The sequence below is a fragment of the Frankliniella occidentalis genome, unplaced genomic scaffold, assembly GCF_000697945.3.
Source record: "Frankliniella occidentalis isolate FOCC.00 unplaced genomic scaffold, Focc_3.1 Scaffold269, whole genome shotgun sequence".
Lineage (NCBI taxonomy): Eukaryota > Metazoa > Arthropoda > Insecta > Thysanoptera > Thripidae > Frankliniella > Frankliniella occidentalis.
In genome coordinates this window covers 291,638-307,701 of record NW_026267395.1, presented here as the reverse complement: position 1 = coordinate 307,701, position 16,064 = coordinate 291,638, and the positions used below count along the sequence as shown (strand labels likewise).

Sequence of the window (16,064 nt, the reverse complement as noted above, 5' to 3'; positions counted from 1 at the left end):
GGCCGAGGTCTCCAAGGGGACCAGCCACAGGGCACCGGCCAGCAGGAACACGAATGTGTCCCGACTTCAGCAACTCTTCCTCCGCCCACTCCCCGCCTCGTCACCTCCCAGCACCTCACAGCTCGCTCGCTCACCCAAACGTCTGTCAGCGGATGTGAGGAGGCCAGAGAGTAGTAGTGTTTCTTTTTTTCGACGTGGTCAGTCTCGGCTGTTGCTGAAAACGCGGAAGGGAAGCTGCTTAGCTCGGCTCACAGGTTTATTTAATGTATGCCTTGGCACCACTAGGGTACCCGCCGCGGCGGCCGCGCCACGCCACGCCAGGCTGTGCCACGCCACGCTCCGCCACGCCACGCCACGCCACGCCACGTTTTATCTGGGCGAGTCATCGGCGTAATCACTCGGGCCGTCCCATCTCCGCCTGGGCTGGATCGTGACCGATGATGCACGGAGCGCAGCTCGCGCAGCACCGAGAACAAAAGGAGCAGGGAATGAAGCAGTGGAATAAGAACACGTTGGGGGTGGGCGGGTGTGTGTGTGTGTGTGTGTGTGTGCGCGCGCGCGCGGCCCTTCTCGGACTGACCTTACCCACCGCGGGGCTGCGGCCGGATCCCACCGGGCCGGGCCGGGCCGGGCTGGGCTGGGCTGGGCCCCCGAAGGTGGGTCGAGCAGGAAGCAGTCGTCGAGTTGTGCCCCCACCACACGCCCAATAGCCGCCGGCTAGCCGCGCTGGAACCCCATAAGTCCCGCGCTGCTCGCCGCGCTGTTCGTGTCGGTCGGATCGGTCATCTCTGCGCTCGCCGCGGCCGATGACCCTAAATAATTGAGGACGCCTCGTCCAACTTCCGCTGCGTCTGAAGCACCTCGCGGCTGTGTCGCTGCTGACGCTCCGCACACGGCCGCCGTGACGTCAGGAGGCGACGCCGCGACCAACACGCTCCGCCCGCTCAAGTTGCAGATGCAGCTCGCGTGCCAGCCCGTGGAAGGCGGTGGACTAGAGGCGCCACATATTCAAATGACGTCACGTCGCCGCGAGGTCGGGAGGCTCGTATTGTCTCCACCATAGCTTGTTAAAATTCAACTGTAAAGGTGGGGGGGGGGAGATGCAGTGGAAGTCAGCCAAGGGTTTTGTACAGAAAAAGAGTTGCAGAAGCAGGCTCAGGCTGCGCGAAGATGGCGGGTTCCGTTCGTCGGGCATTGATCCGAATCCATTGATGAGGTGGCTGAATAAAACATGGGACCCGCATTCATCTTGTAAGGAGGGAGCCACGCCGCTCCGACTTCTTCAAGGTTTATGTTCAAGTCGTATGTCCGCAGCCGCGAAAGAGCCTTCGGTGGCGAAACCGACACGGGGGGAGTACGAACTACACCTTCGTTCTGTATTTTTGGGTCGGTTCTTGTATAAACGATGCACGTTTATGCATTATCGTTCGAGCATACTTTAATCTGCACACCCTAAAAAATATGTGCGTGCATACATAAGGCGAAAACTTGTGCATGTATTTATCCAACTGCAGAATCTTGCCCAACGGTTACTTGGTGTGTGGACACACAAGGCGAAATGAAATTGACCTCGATTCGTCCTCTATTTTTAACCGATGGTGACTCGGCCACGGCCTTACCCGAGATTATTAGGTCACGAGATGGGTTCGGCGGAGCGCGCGGGGCACCGACTCGTGCCGAGCCCAGCCCGCGCCGTGGTCCGTGGCGGCAACCGCCCTTCACTGTACCTGGCCGAGGCAGCTGCAAAGTCGCATCGGCAGCTTGCGGTTTGTTTAATCGTAGATTCGTCGGGGTTATTGGACAGCCGGATCCGAATGTTTAGACTTGGGGCCGGGCGTGCTTGTGTACCCTGTGGGCTGTGTGTGTGTGTGCGGCCTCAGCTGGGAATAAAGCTTCCCACACTATGGCAGGCGGTGTGCGAATTGGAGTGATACGATGCCACGCTGCGCCACGAATAGCTCGCAGATTAGTTCAAGGTTCGTGGGAGCATCTCACTGCTCGCAAGCCGCAGGCCGCCCAGTATGTCGCAAGGAGGAGAAGGAGTGCACACCCAGCAGGGCACGGTCAGCTGACTCAAAAAAAAAAGCAAGCTTGCTGATTTATTTTAGGTTCTCTGTTATATAAAAGACATTGTCCCTCTTCGTGGATTATTTTGCCGTTACCCTAAACCAAGCTTAAACGTAAGTTTCACCGTAATTGTTTTCTAAAATAACTCAAAAAAATATGTCAGCAAATATATGTCCGAATATTTAGCATAAACAGCAAACAAATAAGAACCAACGGTTACCTCTAGCAGTTTGAGCAAACGTGTTTTTTTTTTTTGCTGCTGGCTGCCCAGCTGGTCGTGTGCGTCGGCTGCGCGGCCCGGCGAAGGGTCCCCGCCCGGTCAACGGCTGGCCAGGCGCTCGCCAAAACGTTAATTGCAGCGTTAGGTCATCGCCACAAGCATCGCTAGCCGAAGGGGCGCAGCGAGGGCCAGCTGGCGTGGCTGGCGTACAGTGGTGGCCGCGGGCCGAGGGCTGCTCGCGCGCAGGCAGTTGGCTGCACCCTCTCCCCCCGCACCGCCGCCCTGTAGCGCGCCCAGCAGTCTGCGCGGGCTGCTCGCAGACTCACAGGAAAGAAGATGGAATAAAGAGGCAGAGAAGGGGGGGGAGGGGCGAAGGGTTAGTAGGGATCTCGAAGGCGCGGGGAGAGAGGGGACTGGTGGTAGAGAAGGGCCTGCGTTATCTAATCTGGTACGCCGCGCCTCCCAGCTCCCCGCCCCACCCCACCCCGCAGCTGCGCAGCTGCGGCCTCTCTATCCACCTGCGGTCCTGACCGGCCCGGCCCCGGCCGCGAGCAGTGCCTCTAGAGAGCACGAGGCGAGAGGGCGCTCCGCAGGCCGAGCCAGGTGAGGGGCGGGACCCCACCCGGACCACTCCCCGTGGCGTCGCCCAGGACTGGAAGCTAACGCCGCCGCCTGTTTTCTGTTCCAGGTCCAACATGACGTCGCCGCTCAAGCGCCTCTGGTCCATCGGGCACCAGGAGAGCCGGCTGTCGCAGTGGGTCCGCGCCAAGCGGCGCGCCCAGGAGCGGCGCCAGCAGCCGCAGTCGCACCGCCGCTTCTCGGACGACCAGCACGCGTGCCGGGGCTGCCACGCCAACTACTTCAGGGAGACGGCGCAGCGGCGCGCCGACTGGATGACCTGCTCGGGCTGCGGCGGCTGGTACCATGTGCGCTGCGCGGGCGTGGCGCCGGCCGGCGGCCATGGAGGCGGCGCCGTGCGGGACCGGGCGCCGCTCGCGCTCTGCGGCCAGTGCGCGGCCTGAGGTCACCGTGAGGTCACCGCGAGGTCACCGCGAGGTCACCGTGAGGTCACCGACCAACACCATCAACCGCCCCGAGCCGGCGCGACTCCTCCGGTTGATGATCATGCGCGACGCGCTTGGCTGTGATTTTTGTGTGCCATCTTGTGTCCGTCTCAGACTTTGTCTCAGACTCTGTCTCAGACGCTGTCTCAGACTCTGCCGGGCGGGGTCGGGTCGGACCCGTCCGCGGCCGCCGATCTGAAAGTCTAATGGGGGCGGCTGCGCCTCTCCTTACATCACAGTCGCCGCGCCGCCCCGCGCCAGGACCGCAGCCCCCACCGTCCCCGTCAGCCCTTGACGGCTCGTCCACTAGATCTCAATTTCTTTCCTCCCCCTGTTATGTGTGCGTGTCTTACACCGGCCCAATCTGTCTTGTCGCTGTGCGAGGCGTGCCGCCGCACCCTCCTGTTGGCCGGCCGCCTGAGAGCCTCAGTTCCGCGGCGCCGTGGCCCTGTGCAGGCCAGCTGCGCGCCGAGCTCCACCTCCTCTGACTGGCCACAAGGCGGAATTATTCATAAATTGTGTGCGGGGCGCGCGGCCGTGTCGGTCCGCCGCTTCCTCGTGCCGTCTTTCTGTTCTCTTGTATACCCGTGATTCCCTTGTCGAACTAAGATGCGGGCGAATACCACCGCTGTTTTGTGTAACAAAGTTTTTTGTTGAAGATGATGATGATAGATTTACGGAGTGTCGATGTCGATTATTTTATTTGTTTAAGTTTATTTATTCACGGGGTAGTATCGCAAACCACATGTTACGACACCATTCCTGTGAATCATACCAGTATTTTTATTTTAAGTGTGCTCTGTGATCGTTGAACTCTCATTTCTTATTTTAAGCTATTTATGTATGTCTCCTGTATGAGTTCTAGGACGACCTCGTAAAGACCATTAATTATTTCTTTGTATAATAAAACAACGTTTTTGGCTTCAATGTAAGCTCAAATACACGTTATAACAAATTATTTCTCGTGTCTTGGTTTTCTTGAATGGGCCTTCGAAGCAACTCCCTGAGCTACGCACACATACACACACATACACACACACACACATTTCGGCCAGAAGAAAGAATGAAATACTGGGGCTGGGGGTAGCTTTGGCGCTGAGACAGGGGCCCGGGCCCCGGGCCGGTGGCTCCTCTTTGACAGAGTACGCAGCGAAGGACGTGACCCCCGCGAGGCTGAGCGGGGCGCCGCGGAGGGGCTCGCGAGCGCCAACGAACCCTGTGAATGCTGGCGCCGGGCCAGGCCGAGGGCCAGGCCCACCCGGCGTGGGGCGTGCAGCTTGTGGTGGCGTCCGGCGGCCGGCTCACTACTCCTACCGGTGACCATTGAATAACAAATCTGTGGCGGAGGGTCCAGGGTTGGTGCTGAAAGGTGTCCGGGGAAGCCCCTCAGAAGCCCAGGAGGCGGGCCGGCCCGGCTGGCACAAGCGCCCGATCGGCTGCCTACCCTGGAGGTGGCGGGCGCCATGCGCCAGGCGCCAGCCCACGCGCCGCCGGCCCGACACTCGGTATCGGTAGCCCCGCGCTGTCGTTGAGAACAGGTCTATCTGCACCGGTAACCCTCCCCGCCCCGCGAAGGGTCGTCCAACTGAACCGCCCCTCGCCACGCGCGCCCCTGTTGCTGGCCGGGGGAGGCACTGGGCTGGGCGCGCTGTGCCAGGTGCCCCACCCGCACACACCGGCACAGCCGTGCACAGCACAGCCCCTGCCAAACGCGAGTTAAGGCCTTCCCCGCCGCGCGGAGTATCGCCAGGCCGCCGGGGCTATTTACGTAGCAGCGCAGAGGTCAGGTCGGGCTTTCGGACGGAAATGTGTGGGAGCTGGATCCAATAAGTTCGGGAATGTAAACCAGAGCTGGCCTATTCGAAGCTGTTATGTACCGCACAGAGGCTTTAGTAGCATGTGGGACTACGCCTCTACCGTCCGTGACCGCCCCGCAGCCACCCGGTACAGCCCGGTCCATTTTCAACAGAACAAGTAATCGCCGTTGGCATCCCTTGAGGCTCTCCCACCATCCGCACAGCCAGATGGCTGGACCTCGCCTGGTCGCGAGGCTCTTTTGTCACCCGGAAGCGTCGAGCGGGGCGGGGCGCGTGGCCTCGCAGTCCGGTCGCGTCCAGGTGCCGTGCAGATGCACTAACATTCTAGTTGTTTCAGTTTCATGGGTTCAAAGCGTCGCACAGAGTGCCTCTTCCTCATCCCACTGTCGGGCTGGGCCCCCGCTCCCACCCCGCTCCGCCCCGCTCAAGGACGTTGCAGCGCGGTCCATACCCGTGCGGACGTGATCTTCGCCACGTTGGGCGGCAGAGCACTCTGAGCTGGTGTTTGAACCTCGCAGGATTCTCGTTTTTAAATGATAAACCTTGGCTAAACCTTGCTGGCCAGAAACCTTTACTGCAAATGGATGAAGTCGAAACAAGAATCACTCAGGTCGAGTGAAAATTCTTACTTGAATTATTAAGTCATAAACGAGAATGTTTATCAAATAATAGGGTGAGGTTGAAGTTGAAGACCCGAAGAGCCTCACTTCCATTTGGAGGGTGAATCTTCTCACTCATTTCGAGCAAGGAACCTCTCACAGAGAAAATGGTTACATTGAATTAATGGTAATTCCCTCCGCTCAACGGAAATATCTGTTCATAAAGACATGACAGGTGTTATGTTAACATGGTCGTGGGTAGCTGGATTCCTGCCGCCCGCCTGGTACTCCAGTAAAACATAGTCTCCCTAGTGCCCCTGTTCCTGTTATGGTCCTTGGTCCTGCCAGAGCTGCTGTACCTTGTCCCTTGTGCCGCCGACTCTGCTTGACGTGGTTTGACACTCCCACCTCACCACTCTGCCCCGTTCAGCCAGCCCCTGACTGGCACGGCCCGTCGCGCGTCGCGCTCCTTCCCTCCTTGACTGGTAACAGATCTCTTCTCCCTTTCCCCCTCCCCTCCCTGCTTCCTCCCTCCGAGTCAAAAAAGCTTCAGAGAAAGTGCCAGCAAGCATTTTTGGCCCCTGATCAAAAGTAACGCTGAAAATGTACTGGATGTGGAGGTAGGGTTCTTCTGCAGGACTCTGACACCTAAAAAGTTTCAGGTAACGTTTATTCTCTTAATAATCTCAAAAAATAACTAAAATTATAATGTTGTTTGTTTTTAAATATTGAATTTACTTAAAGTAACTAAGGATCTACTATCACATAGAAAGACATACTATCTTTATACATTCTCAAAGATTTGCAGACAAAACAACAATCTTTGTACAACATTAACAGATTTGCATGCAGATTTGCTATCGTTTCCGTCTTATGGCCCTAGCGAAGCCGTTATTCTGAACTTTTGCTTGAAATTACAAACAGTTTAAATGCTTCGCCAAGCATACACTAAATACAGTTTACAAAACAAACCAAATGGTTGTATTGTGGAATAAAGGTTTATTTTCACAATTTCAAACCTGCCAAATTCTTCTCAAAGGTTTTAATTGTGCGAGTGAATGGGCAAACCTCAACAAATGTTCGCGGCACAGTATAACAGTCACCTCGTATTTTCACATTCACAACACTCTACAATCGGATTTAAAGCCTCTCCCTTCTTTGAGCACAATTCACCATCACTAGCTTAATCAAGTTTTAGTCAGTTATTTCTTTCGGCGATTGTAGTTGTTTCAGGACAAAGGAGTACCTACTAGTAGTAATACTGGAAAAGAAGCAGGCGCGCTATAAGGGGGGGGGGGCTCTAGTGAGGCGCCTGAAAGGTGGGCAATTTGTGCCACCAAAACCCCTGTATGTAGGCAACCCACGGTGCATCGCTCCCCCTGTCAGCCGGTCCAGCCGGTCCTTATACCGCGCCTGAATAGAAGTAAAATAAAAGAGGTTCATGCCATGAGAAGGCCGCATCTCTTTGAAGTGTGCCCTCCTGGGGCTTCTGGTGGGGTGGGTAAGTTACACTCTAAAAACCTCATGGATTAGGTTGTACATAATCACGCAGAACATAACAATGCACAAATGTGTGCATAGTGGTCATGGTGCTCGACTAGCTGCACAAAGTCCTGCAAGCATTTTGCACAACATCATGCATAAAGGTTTTGTGTTCACCGAGCAGTAGGGCCATGCGATTTCCAGATTTTGATATCGCCATACGATATTGACCACGTATTGACATCGACTCGATGCATCGAGTCTCGATAATATCTAGTTATCGCAATATCGAACCATACGGAGAAACGATATGTTTGAAAATGGTCGATATATCGCAATAAATCGTAGTATCGAGCAACCTCGATATCGGACAATATCGTATCGATATCAAAATATCGTTGTATCGCACAGCCCTACCTAGCGGACGCTGCAGGGATGCGGCTTTGCCTAACTCTATCCTCTCGTACGGCGCCAATACTGCAGCGTCCGCCCCGTCCCGGTACTGCTTGATGGCGGCGACCAGGTAATGTGTCGGTGGAAAATAACTTTGGTTGTACTCTTGTTTTACTGCCTGCAGTATTACCAAGTTCGGCCAAGAGTTCCTCGGGAGCACCAACGAATCAATGCGCGTAGAAATGCGCTAAAAAGGTTACACATTGGACACGTGTTACATTCATTGATGAGCTTAATACACGTCACTAGTATGTCACCTTCTTTGTACATTTTTACGCGCTTTCCATGTGTGTGTGGCTCTTCGTTTCCCCCACAACAAAGACTGTGAATGACCCACACCATTTGCGACGAATAGCCGTAGGATGCGCCCGCTGATTAGCTCAGCACGTCTCTCGCAAAGAACTCGAGCGTGCCGGGTATGATGCGCTGGAAGTTCTTCCCCGCCCAGGCCTTGGAGGTAAAGTCGGCCTCGTGCATGTTCTCCTTGGTGACGTTGTCGAGCTGCAGGCGGTCCTCCGGGTCCGCCACCACGGCGCACAGCACCGTGTACACGGCGCTGAACCCGAACAGGGACTTGGAGAGGAACTCGTCTCGCAGCCCGCCCAGCGTCCAGCTCACGTCGCCCAGCCCCAGCGCAGACACGTACTCGTTGAAGTAGTCGCAGTAGGTCTGCAGCAGCACGTCCAGCTGCTCCTCGCGCACCTGCAAGGGAGATCGTGGAAGAATAATTATTGGTTATACAAAACTGTAAAAAAAAGTGTAGTGCTGGATTATCGTCAAAAAATAAGTATTTGACATATAAAGGCGTAAATTTAGAAACCATAACAAGAAAAACTTGTTCATACTTTTAAAAAACTGTTACAACTTTATCTTCTGATATTCAGCGAAACTATATGTTCCGAATATTTATCCCCCTCATCCACCCGACACACTCACACAGTTAAAACCTTCCAAAGCAAGTGCTTGCAATTGCAAGGGATTTGGCATTTTGCTTTGCAAGGTTATAACTGTGCCGACATTAAGGTAATGCGACGCGCTCGGTAGGCCAACCCGTGGGGCAGCTGTGCTGCAATATGGATCATCCAGAAAGTGCGTCCGTCATTCGCCGTTGCGAATATGCCGAGTTCAGCTCAAGCCAGCTCTCATACAGCCTGATGGGTAGGCAATATCTTGTCTGCAGTGCATTCGTGTACTGCGGAGTGGCCTACCCCGAGTCTCGCAGGCGCCGAGCACCCGGAAATTTGCCGAATGAATGTGAGAAAAGCGAGCCACTACAGCCAGCCGCGTTATCTAACTCGGATAGCATACTGTACCTCCTGCTTCACGCTCGTCGTGATGAAGTACTGCAGGTCCAAGGCGGGCGAAGAGAACCTGACGAGCTGCAGGTCGATGATGCGGATGTCCCGCGGGGCGGCCGAGTCCACGTCGTCGGCGTCGTACGTGAACATCATGTTGTTGATCCAGTAGTCGCCATGGTTCAAGACGTTGATCCCCGTGGCGCTGGGGGCGACCACGTCGCACATCTTGTGGTACATCACCTTGGAGAGGCTGGCCATCTTTTCCCCGTAACCCTTGCCTTTCGTCTGCAACAAGTCATGAACGTGAGTCGATGCTGGGGGACACGAACTGGACACGAGCTCGGGCGCGGACATTTTCTAAATGTAAAAGGACAATTTTTTTCCTAAAAATGTTGTCGTGCACATGCACATTCAGAGAAGATGCCATTTTTTTCCTAAAACTGGACGAATTGTGTTAAGTTTTACATAATTTGTCCAATTTAGGAACAAAATTACATCCTTTCTGGATTTACGAAAACGTTCGTTGCCTGTTAGGGAACAATTCACTGTTATGTCAAGTGCGATAAATTTCATACAACTTCATGCGATAATAGCCAAAAAGCGATTCCCACAAAATATTGCACCTGGGGGAGCCGTAAAAAAATTATCGCACTAAATTGGCATTCGTCATTGCATTAAGTGCGATAATTTTGGCATATTTTTCTGCGATAATTTATCATTGCAGCAAAATATGTTAAGATTTATCGCATTCAATGCAATGACAAATGTCAATTTAGTGCGATAATTTATCATCGCAGCAACAGGTGTTAAAATTATCGCATTTAATGCAATAACAAATTATTGCTCTAAATTTGTAGTCTTCATTGCATCAAGAATTACAGTGAAAATGGTCCCTTTCCATTTGGAGTGCCCGAGTCACTTACCCCCTCCCAGGTCTCTGCCTGGTCGCCGAACTTCTTGAGCTGCGCCTCGCTGTGAAGCCGGGCGTGCTCCTCGTCCTGGGCGTTCTTCCCGCGCACGAACATGGGCTCGCTGTAGTCCTCCACGGCGGAGGGGTCCTCGCGGTGCAGGGCCACGGACAGCGCGTGGTACCGCGCCAGCAGCTCCAGCGCTCGCTGCAGCAGAAAGGTTATGTAAACAGGACTTGCAATCCTGAAATAAAGTACACTGGAAACGCAGAGGTGTGTATGTCACACATTTGTAGGTGTGTGAATGCCCACTCGTACAATTAAGGGAGTAAAGGTGTAAATTTTCTTTTGAAAATCACACACTTTGTGCCACCGTGTAAGAATGGAGTCCACGCACCTACAAATGTGCGACATTCTTACAGTTTCCAACACGTTGTTTCTCTCACCTTGCAGTGCACGATGTCCAGCTGCCCCTGGCGTTCCTTGTTGCGGAAGCCGTACACGGACAGGTCCTCCATGACGAGCACCCCGTCTTCCTCGCTCTAATACAATATGTTGGTATTTTATTCGGCTACAAGTTTTGTTGTTGTTTTTGTTTAGATCGAGAGGCTCAGCTCTTAAATGTTTTCATAACGTTAACGTTATGTAGTGCACGTCTAGCACAAGATCCTTCCGATCGTCTTGGGTCGATTTTTGGATTAATAATTGAATAACCTATAGCCGTTTTCAGCTGTCAGATCACCCCCCCCACCCCACCCCCCAAACCGGATGCGGCGGGTGGCGCCACCGGAAGGCTCCACTAAAGAGTGTCACGCACCCCTGCAGCGCCCTGCGAAGTGATTCCAGGAGGTCGTTTCTGAAGCAGTTCCCAGTGTCCTTTGCCGGTCGTGGACCTTGACAGAGCCACGCCATACACCCCCGATGAAAACAACATGAGGCAATCAGTAACTCCAAAACACGCGACGCCGGCGCCGCTGCAGGAGTTTGGGACCACTTGAAGATATGTATAATTTCCGACCTGTCGTGGTCTATTTCCGTACGAGAATGTATAGGTCAGAAAAGAAAACAGGGCTGTTGGAGTCAACTACTTACCACCTCCCCTTCCCACTCCCAAGACTCCCAATCTTCCCTAACGTCGATATGATGCCGCCATAATGGCCTCAAGGTCCGTCAAGGTCTCACTCATAAAAGTTATATTTTCGATTGCATTTTCCGTGCCGAGTAAAGGTTCTTGAATGCGATACCAAAAAATTTCCTATTATTCAGCTGTCATTTTTATCTACTTTTCCAATCTCAATTAGGAGTGCTGAAAATGATTTTCTACAATCTTAACTGAATGCAAGTTTTGAATCCGGTGCAAGAGTAGGCCTATGCAAATTCGTAACTTTATTGCTATCAATTCAAAATTGCATGTGGTTAGTGACGTTTGTCCAAAAACCCATGTTCATATGAACAGACATACCACTGCGCGGTGGGCTTTACCTTGAGCATCCTGGTCTCCTTGGTGAAGAAGCCGAGCCTGGTGACGAAGTCCTGCATGAGCTCTCCCCGCGGCGGCGCCTTGACGATGATGCTCACGGGCTTGTCGCCGGCCGTGGCCTGCACCCGCCACATGCACGAGCAGTAGTTGTCGCCGTCCGCCACGGCCGCCTTCACCACCACGTCCCGGATGGAGGACGGGTCCTCGCCCACGGCCTCGGCCACCAGGTCGGCGTCGATCCAGTCGGAGCTGCCGTCCGTAATGGTGGGCCGCTGCACGTTGTTGTTGGCCACGTCGCTGTCCTTGGCGAGCACGTGGCCGTTCGACAGGGTCCCCGCCATTTCCGGCATGTCTGTGTGTCAAATAATATCAGTCGTGAGCCTCTTAACAGTCAATTAATTATGGCTTTGTTTTGTCTCGAATCATTAGAACATGCTCACTCAATCTTTTGTTCGCTTTTGTTCCAGGATAATTGTTAAAAAAACTACGTGAAAAGTTAAGTACAAAAAAAGGATTAGGTTATATAATCAAAAATCGGCCATAAAGTTATTAATAATAAATTAGTCATGGCAGCGAAAATTTGCCGTAGATACAATTGCGTAAGGAAGCAAAGTTGGGTAGGGACCAATAAACAATTCGTATTAGCAGCCAAGAAATGTTTGGTCACGCAGCTGCGACTAATTTTTTGAATGTAATTCGTTAGATATCAGTTTCATTATCAAAAAACAGTAGTCCGGAAATTAACTGAAATATCAGTTCTGGCAACAGATTCTCGGTTGTGATAGCAGATTTTTGTTTTCCGTGAGGAGTTTCGAAGTAGAATACTGACGATGTATCCCTCTACTTTAACTCTACACACAGCAGGACGATATCTAGTCCGATTCTAAAGGAAAGGGGCTGCAGCGCTTTGCGATCATCCAAATGTTCGTCTGTCATTCGCCGTGTTACCGTAACGAACCTTCCACGTTCAGCGTACGCAAGCTCCATAGCGCCTGTTAGGTAGGCAACATGTAGCCTATAGTGCACGCGTGTACTGCGGGGTGGCCTACCCAAAGTCTTGCAGGCGCTGAGCTCCTGTTATTAACGAATTATTTTTATTTATTTTTTTAAAACGAACGTACTCTTTTTCCGTGCACGTCCACGTATAGGGAAGGTTGAAAATATTGCTTCGGGCATTTTTTCGGGTGGAGTGTAGGGGTAGGGGGGAGAGGAGGAAGTGATAGATAAAAGAATGACCAAAAACGCCACTCCGCGTCCAAACGACTGGCCCGCACGTATGGTACTGGTAGTGTCTCCCACTCCAGCTCGCGCCTGCGGCTCGTGCCCACTATCGCCGCGAAGCATCGCGATCGGTAGTGACTGCCTGTCCATCACTGTCGTCGGCAACGTCACAACACAGTCACCGCCGTCACCGCCGTCACCGTCTCATCCGCGGCCACGCAACGCCTCGCCGGGATGCAGGGCGAGGGGCAGCGCGGGGCGTTTTACCGGGCGTTACATAAAGCGACGCTGGGCGCTCCAGCCAGGGGTTCGAGCGCGGAGTCGCAATCTGCAGCGGAGCAGATGAGGCTCGCGGCCAGCCGGGCGGCCAGCCGGGCGGCCAGCAGTGGGAGAGAGCGCGAGCATCACTCTTCACTTTCGCGCCATTTCCGAAGCGTGGCGCGGGGAAGGCCATCGCACTCGCGCCGGGGAAATGAAACAAAACACGACCGAACCGCTCCAGCGCGTCGGCACGGAACGTCCTCGCCGCGACACACGCACACCACGCCACACAACGCTAGAAATGCGATTGAAAACCTCCCGGACTACAATTTATTGAAATCGTTATACGTAAAGTTGCTTGGCGGCCCTTTAGCGCAAACGACCAGCTGAGAGGTTGGCCTGGTTCACTCACGTCTCACGTCGTGGCTGGAGGACAGCGAACGTGGTCGTTTACCTCTCTCTGCACCGCAAATGTGCGTTTCAGAACAAACACTAGTGTTGTGGGCCGCGGGGGCCATGGTGCCTTGCGGGCGGACGGAGAGGCGAGTCCGCATCACTGGGGTTCACACACCCGGTACTCACACAGATCTCGCGTGAGAATCATAATGTATGGACTTGGACCAAGAACTGATTCTTCGGGGCCGGGGCGTATACATGCAAAGGTGGCGGTCACGCATTGGCACTCTCTCCCCCTTGCTCTCTCTGTCCCTCTCTCTCCCTCTGCTGCTGCTGCTCACCGAAGCCTCCGACACACACACAGCCCATGGTGAGCCGCGCGCGCGCCTCGCCTGGAGGGTCGGCCGCCCCTTGGACACTGCGGCCCGGTGGGACACGGCGGCTGGCGGCGGCCGACAGGGGGTCACAAAGAGCTCGGACCGGGCCGAACAGCGGCCGCGAGCCGACGTCAGCGTGACGTCAGGGGGATGTGTCGTGCCCGCACTTAGCCCGCGCCAGCCGCCTGCCCGGAGTCTAGTGTCTGCCTGGAGTCCTCAAGGACGCCCGCCAGCCTGCAGCAGCCAGGTAATGTGTGGCCAAAGTCCACAGCAAGCGAGGGCTTCTGGGTACCAATTACGGGTGGATCTTGAAATGATTTGCGTCGGCGGATGTCGAAACTTCTCTGGAATTTTCTCCACGACACCCTGGCCGGGTCCGGTCTCACACTTTTTGGCGCAGGAGGACACCATGTGGCCTTGCAGCCTTTGCAGTCAGTCTCACACTTTGAGTTTCCAGAGTTCTTCCAGGATCCCCACCAAACATATTCCCGCCCTTTAAACCGAATCTGTGCGCATAATGCGTCCCGGGCGGCCCCGGACATGCACCCCGGTGTGCGCAGTGAAACGTTTCCTCTGTCACCAGCGGCCGATGCTTATCGGGCACACATAGCGTGACCAATCGCTGCGCATTGTTATTCCTCGCTCTAATACAATATGTTGGTATTTTATTCGGCTACAAGTTTTGTTGTTGTTTTTGTTTAGATCGAGAGGCTCAGCTCTTAAATGTTTTTATAACGTTAAAGTTATGTAGTGCACGTCTAGCACACACAGATCCTTCCGATCGTCTTGGGTCGATTTTTGGATTAATAATTGAATAACCTATAGCCGTTTTCAGCTGTCAGATCACACCGCTCGCACGCGACTCGAGTGCATTTCGCTAAGCACTGCGAGATTTTGTGTAGATGTTTCATATTATTTACTTATTTTTACATTATACAACTAGATAAGTCTCAGAAATTGTGTAAAACTTTCAACTTTCTAACGTAATTTGACAGTTTAAATCGTAAAATTGAGTCCTGGTGGTCGGTATCGGAACAGTTTCCGTCCGTCCGAAAATCTAACTAGCCCGAGGGATCCCCCACTCTCCATGTGGGTGTAAAATGAGTTACGCGAGTACTCGCGAGTATTCGAGAGTTTTGGTGAGTTACGTTACGCGAGTATTGGATAATATTCGTGAGTATTTGGCGAGTATTTCTCGATTTTTTGGCTAGTTGGCGCGAGTTTTTCACGAGTTGCCGCGAGTATCGCGAGTATCGTGCGAATATTTTTTCTCGTGTACAACGAGTGTAATGGTGGGGGACTCCTCGGTACAGCCTCTCTGTTGCAGCCGTCAGAGAGAGAGAGAGAGAGAGAGAGAGAGAGAGAGAGAGAGAGAGAGAGAGAGATCTCATTGAGGTCCCACCACGCGAACTTGCTGGCAGCTGGACTGGTCATGGTCATCTGGCAAGCTATAATTTGGCTGCTGGCAAAGTGACCCGAGAACCAAGAGCATTTCGTCACACACCCATTATTTTTCGTTTTCGTGAGCCGGACTCAGATGGCAGAAAAGCACATTTTGAGATTTAAGCAAAAAGATGTTCAAATGAAACGATAGGATGGGCGGAAGAACAGACATACAGCGACTGACTGACTGACTTTGCAAGGCACAGTTCGTAGCTTAATGCTCCAGATAACACATGCCCGTGTACCGAGAGCACACAAAATAGCTCCCGGCTGAAAACACTAGGACGGGACTTTACTAAATGACTCTGCATCGTCAGCGCCCCCAAGGGTAAACAGGTGATAAAAGGCGTAAGAGCCGTGTCAGTCCAAGAGAAGGGCTGCGTTTAAGTGTCGCCGGAGCCGATGCCTGGTGTGGTGCGTGGATGACCAAGCAGAGTCGCAGGACGCAGTCACTGCTGTTTCTGCTCGTGGAGACCTCAATCGATAAGGGATGGCCGATCTCAAGACGACGCGATACCAGATTCCAAAGCGATGGCCGATTACGGTCAGGCGGACGGCGGACGGCCGACAGTAGTAGGCAAGCCTAAAGCAAGCCTATAAAGACAAGTCTCTAGAGGCAAGCCCACCCGAACGGGCGCGTGCACCGAAACACCCGGTGCAGACAATGGTTATTACACCCGCTACACTCATCAGCGACGGCGGCGGCGTGAGACCCTGCGCGTCTAGCATCCCCGCTCGTGTGTGCAGATCGGGGGCAGAGATCGAAAAGCTGCCCTGTCATATTGTTTACTCCATAGTGTCCCCGGAGACGTCCGTGGACGGACATTGGGGTGGGCAAAACACCCAGCCACGAGACTGCTCACGAATTCTATACATACTTTGACTCGTTTGATCAATTTATATTTTAAAAATCCTGTTTGTGTACTATTAATTGTGTTGTAGGCGCGTTTGAAGGGGGCGAACGGCGACCCCCCCCCC

At 53.5% G+C, this 16,064-nt stretch overlaps 3 protein-coding genes across 5 annotated transcripts in view; 1 reads left to right on the top strand and 2 right to left on the bottom strand.

The window, feature by feature from the left end:
- The window catches only part of LOC113204568 (uncharacterized), a 10,714-nt gene extending 6,405 nt beyond the window's left edge, over positions 1-4,309 (top strand). Inside the window, exons 1-2 of one of the 2 annotated variants that reach the window (XM_052273391.1) lie at positions 2,753-2,890; positions 2,976-4,309. In XM_052273391.1, the coding sequence (XP_052129351.1) occupies positions 2,983-3,309 (327 nt within the window). In that variant the 5' untranslated portion in view covers positions 2,753-2,890; positions 2,976-2,982 and the 3' untranslated portion in view covers positions 3,310-4,309. Of the gene's footprint in view, positions 1-2,752; positions 2,891-2,975 lie in introns of those variants that run through there. The other variant, XM_052273390.1, reaches the window with a different exon arrangement.
- Positions 4,310-6,419: 2,110 nt separating this feature from the next.
- On the bottom strand, positions 6,420-10,436 carry LOC113205098 (uncharacterized). The gene is made up of 4 exons (XM_026420569.2): positions 10,355-10,436; positions 9,924-10,115; positions 9,016-9,285; positions 6,420-8,404 (listed from the first exon to the last, which is right to left on the bottom strand). The coding sequence occupies exons 1-4, from the start codon at positions 10,424-10,426 to the stop codon at positions 8,078-8,080; spliced, it is 861 nt and encodes a 286-aa protein (XP_026276354.2). The 5' UTR covers positions 10,427-10,436; the 3' UTR covers positions 6,420-8,077.
- Positions 10,437-11,261: 825 nt separating this feature from the next.
- Positions 11,262-16,064, bottom strand: part of LOC127750843 (uncharacterized) — a 14,168-nt gene continuing 9,365 nt past the window's right edge. Inside the window, exons 1-2 of one of the 2 annotated variants that reach the window (XM_052273401.1) lie at positions 13,608-13,758; positions 11,262-11,740 (exon numbers count right to left, since the gene is read on the bottom strand). In XM_052273401.1, coding sequence (XP_052129361.1) covers positions 11,325-11,740; positions 13,608-13,635 — 444 coding nt within the window. In that variant the 5' untranslated portion in view covers positions 13,636-13,758 and the 3' untranslated portion in view covers positions 11,262-11,324. Of the gene's footprint in view, positions 11,741-13,607; positions 13,759-16,064 lie in introns of those variants that run through there. The other variant, XM_052273402.1, reaches the window with a different exon arrangement.

Excerpts from the sequence above, each read along its gene's own strand:
- LOC113205098 (XM_026420569.2), bottom strand. The coding sequence starts at position 10,426 with ATGGAGGACCTGTCCGTGTACGGCTTCCGCAACAAGGAACGCCAGGGG. Across the intron at positions 10,116-10,354 it reads TGGACATCGTGCACTGCAAG|CGAGCGCTGGAGCTGCTGGC; the intron begins GTGAGAGAAACA and ends TTTCTGCTGCAG. Across the intron at positions 9,286-9,923 it reads AGGCAGAGACCTGGGAGGGG|ACGAAAGGCAAGGGTTACGG; the intron begins GTAAGTGACTCG and ends GACTTGTTGCAG.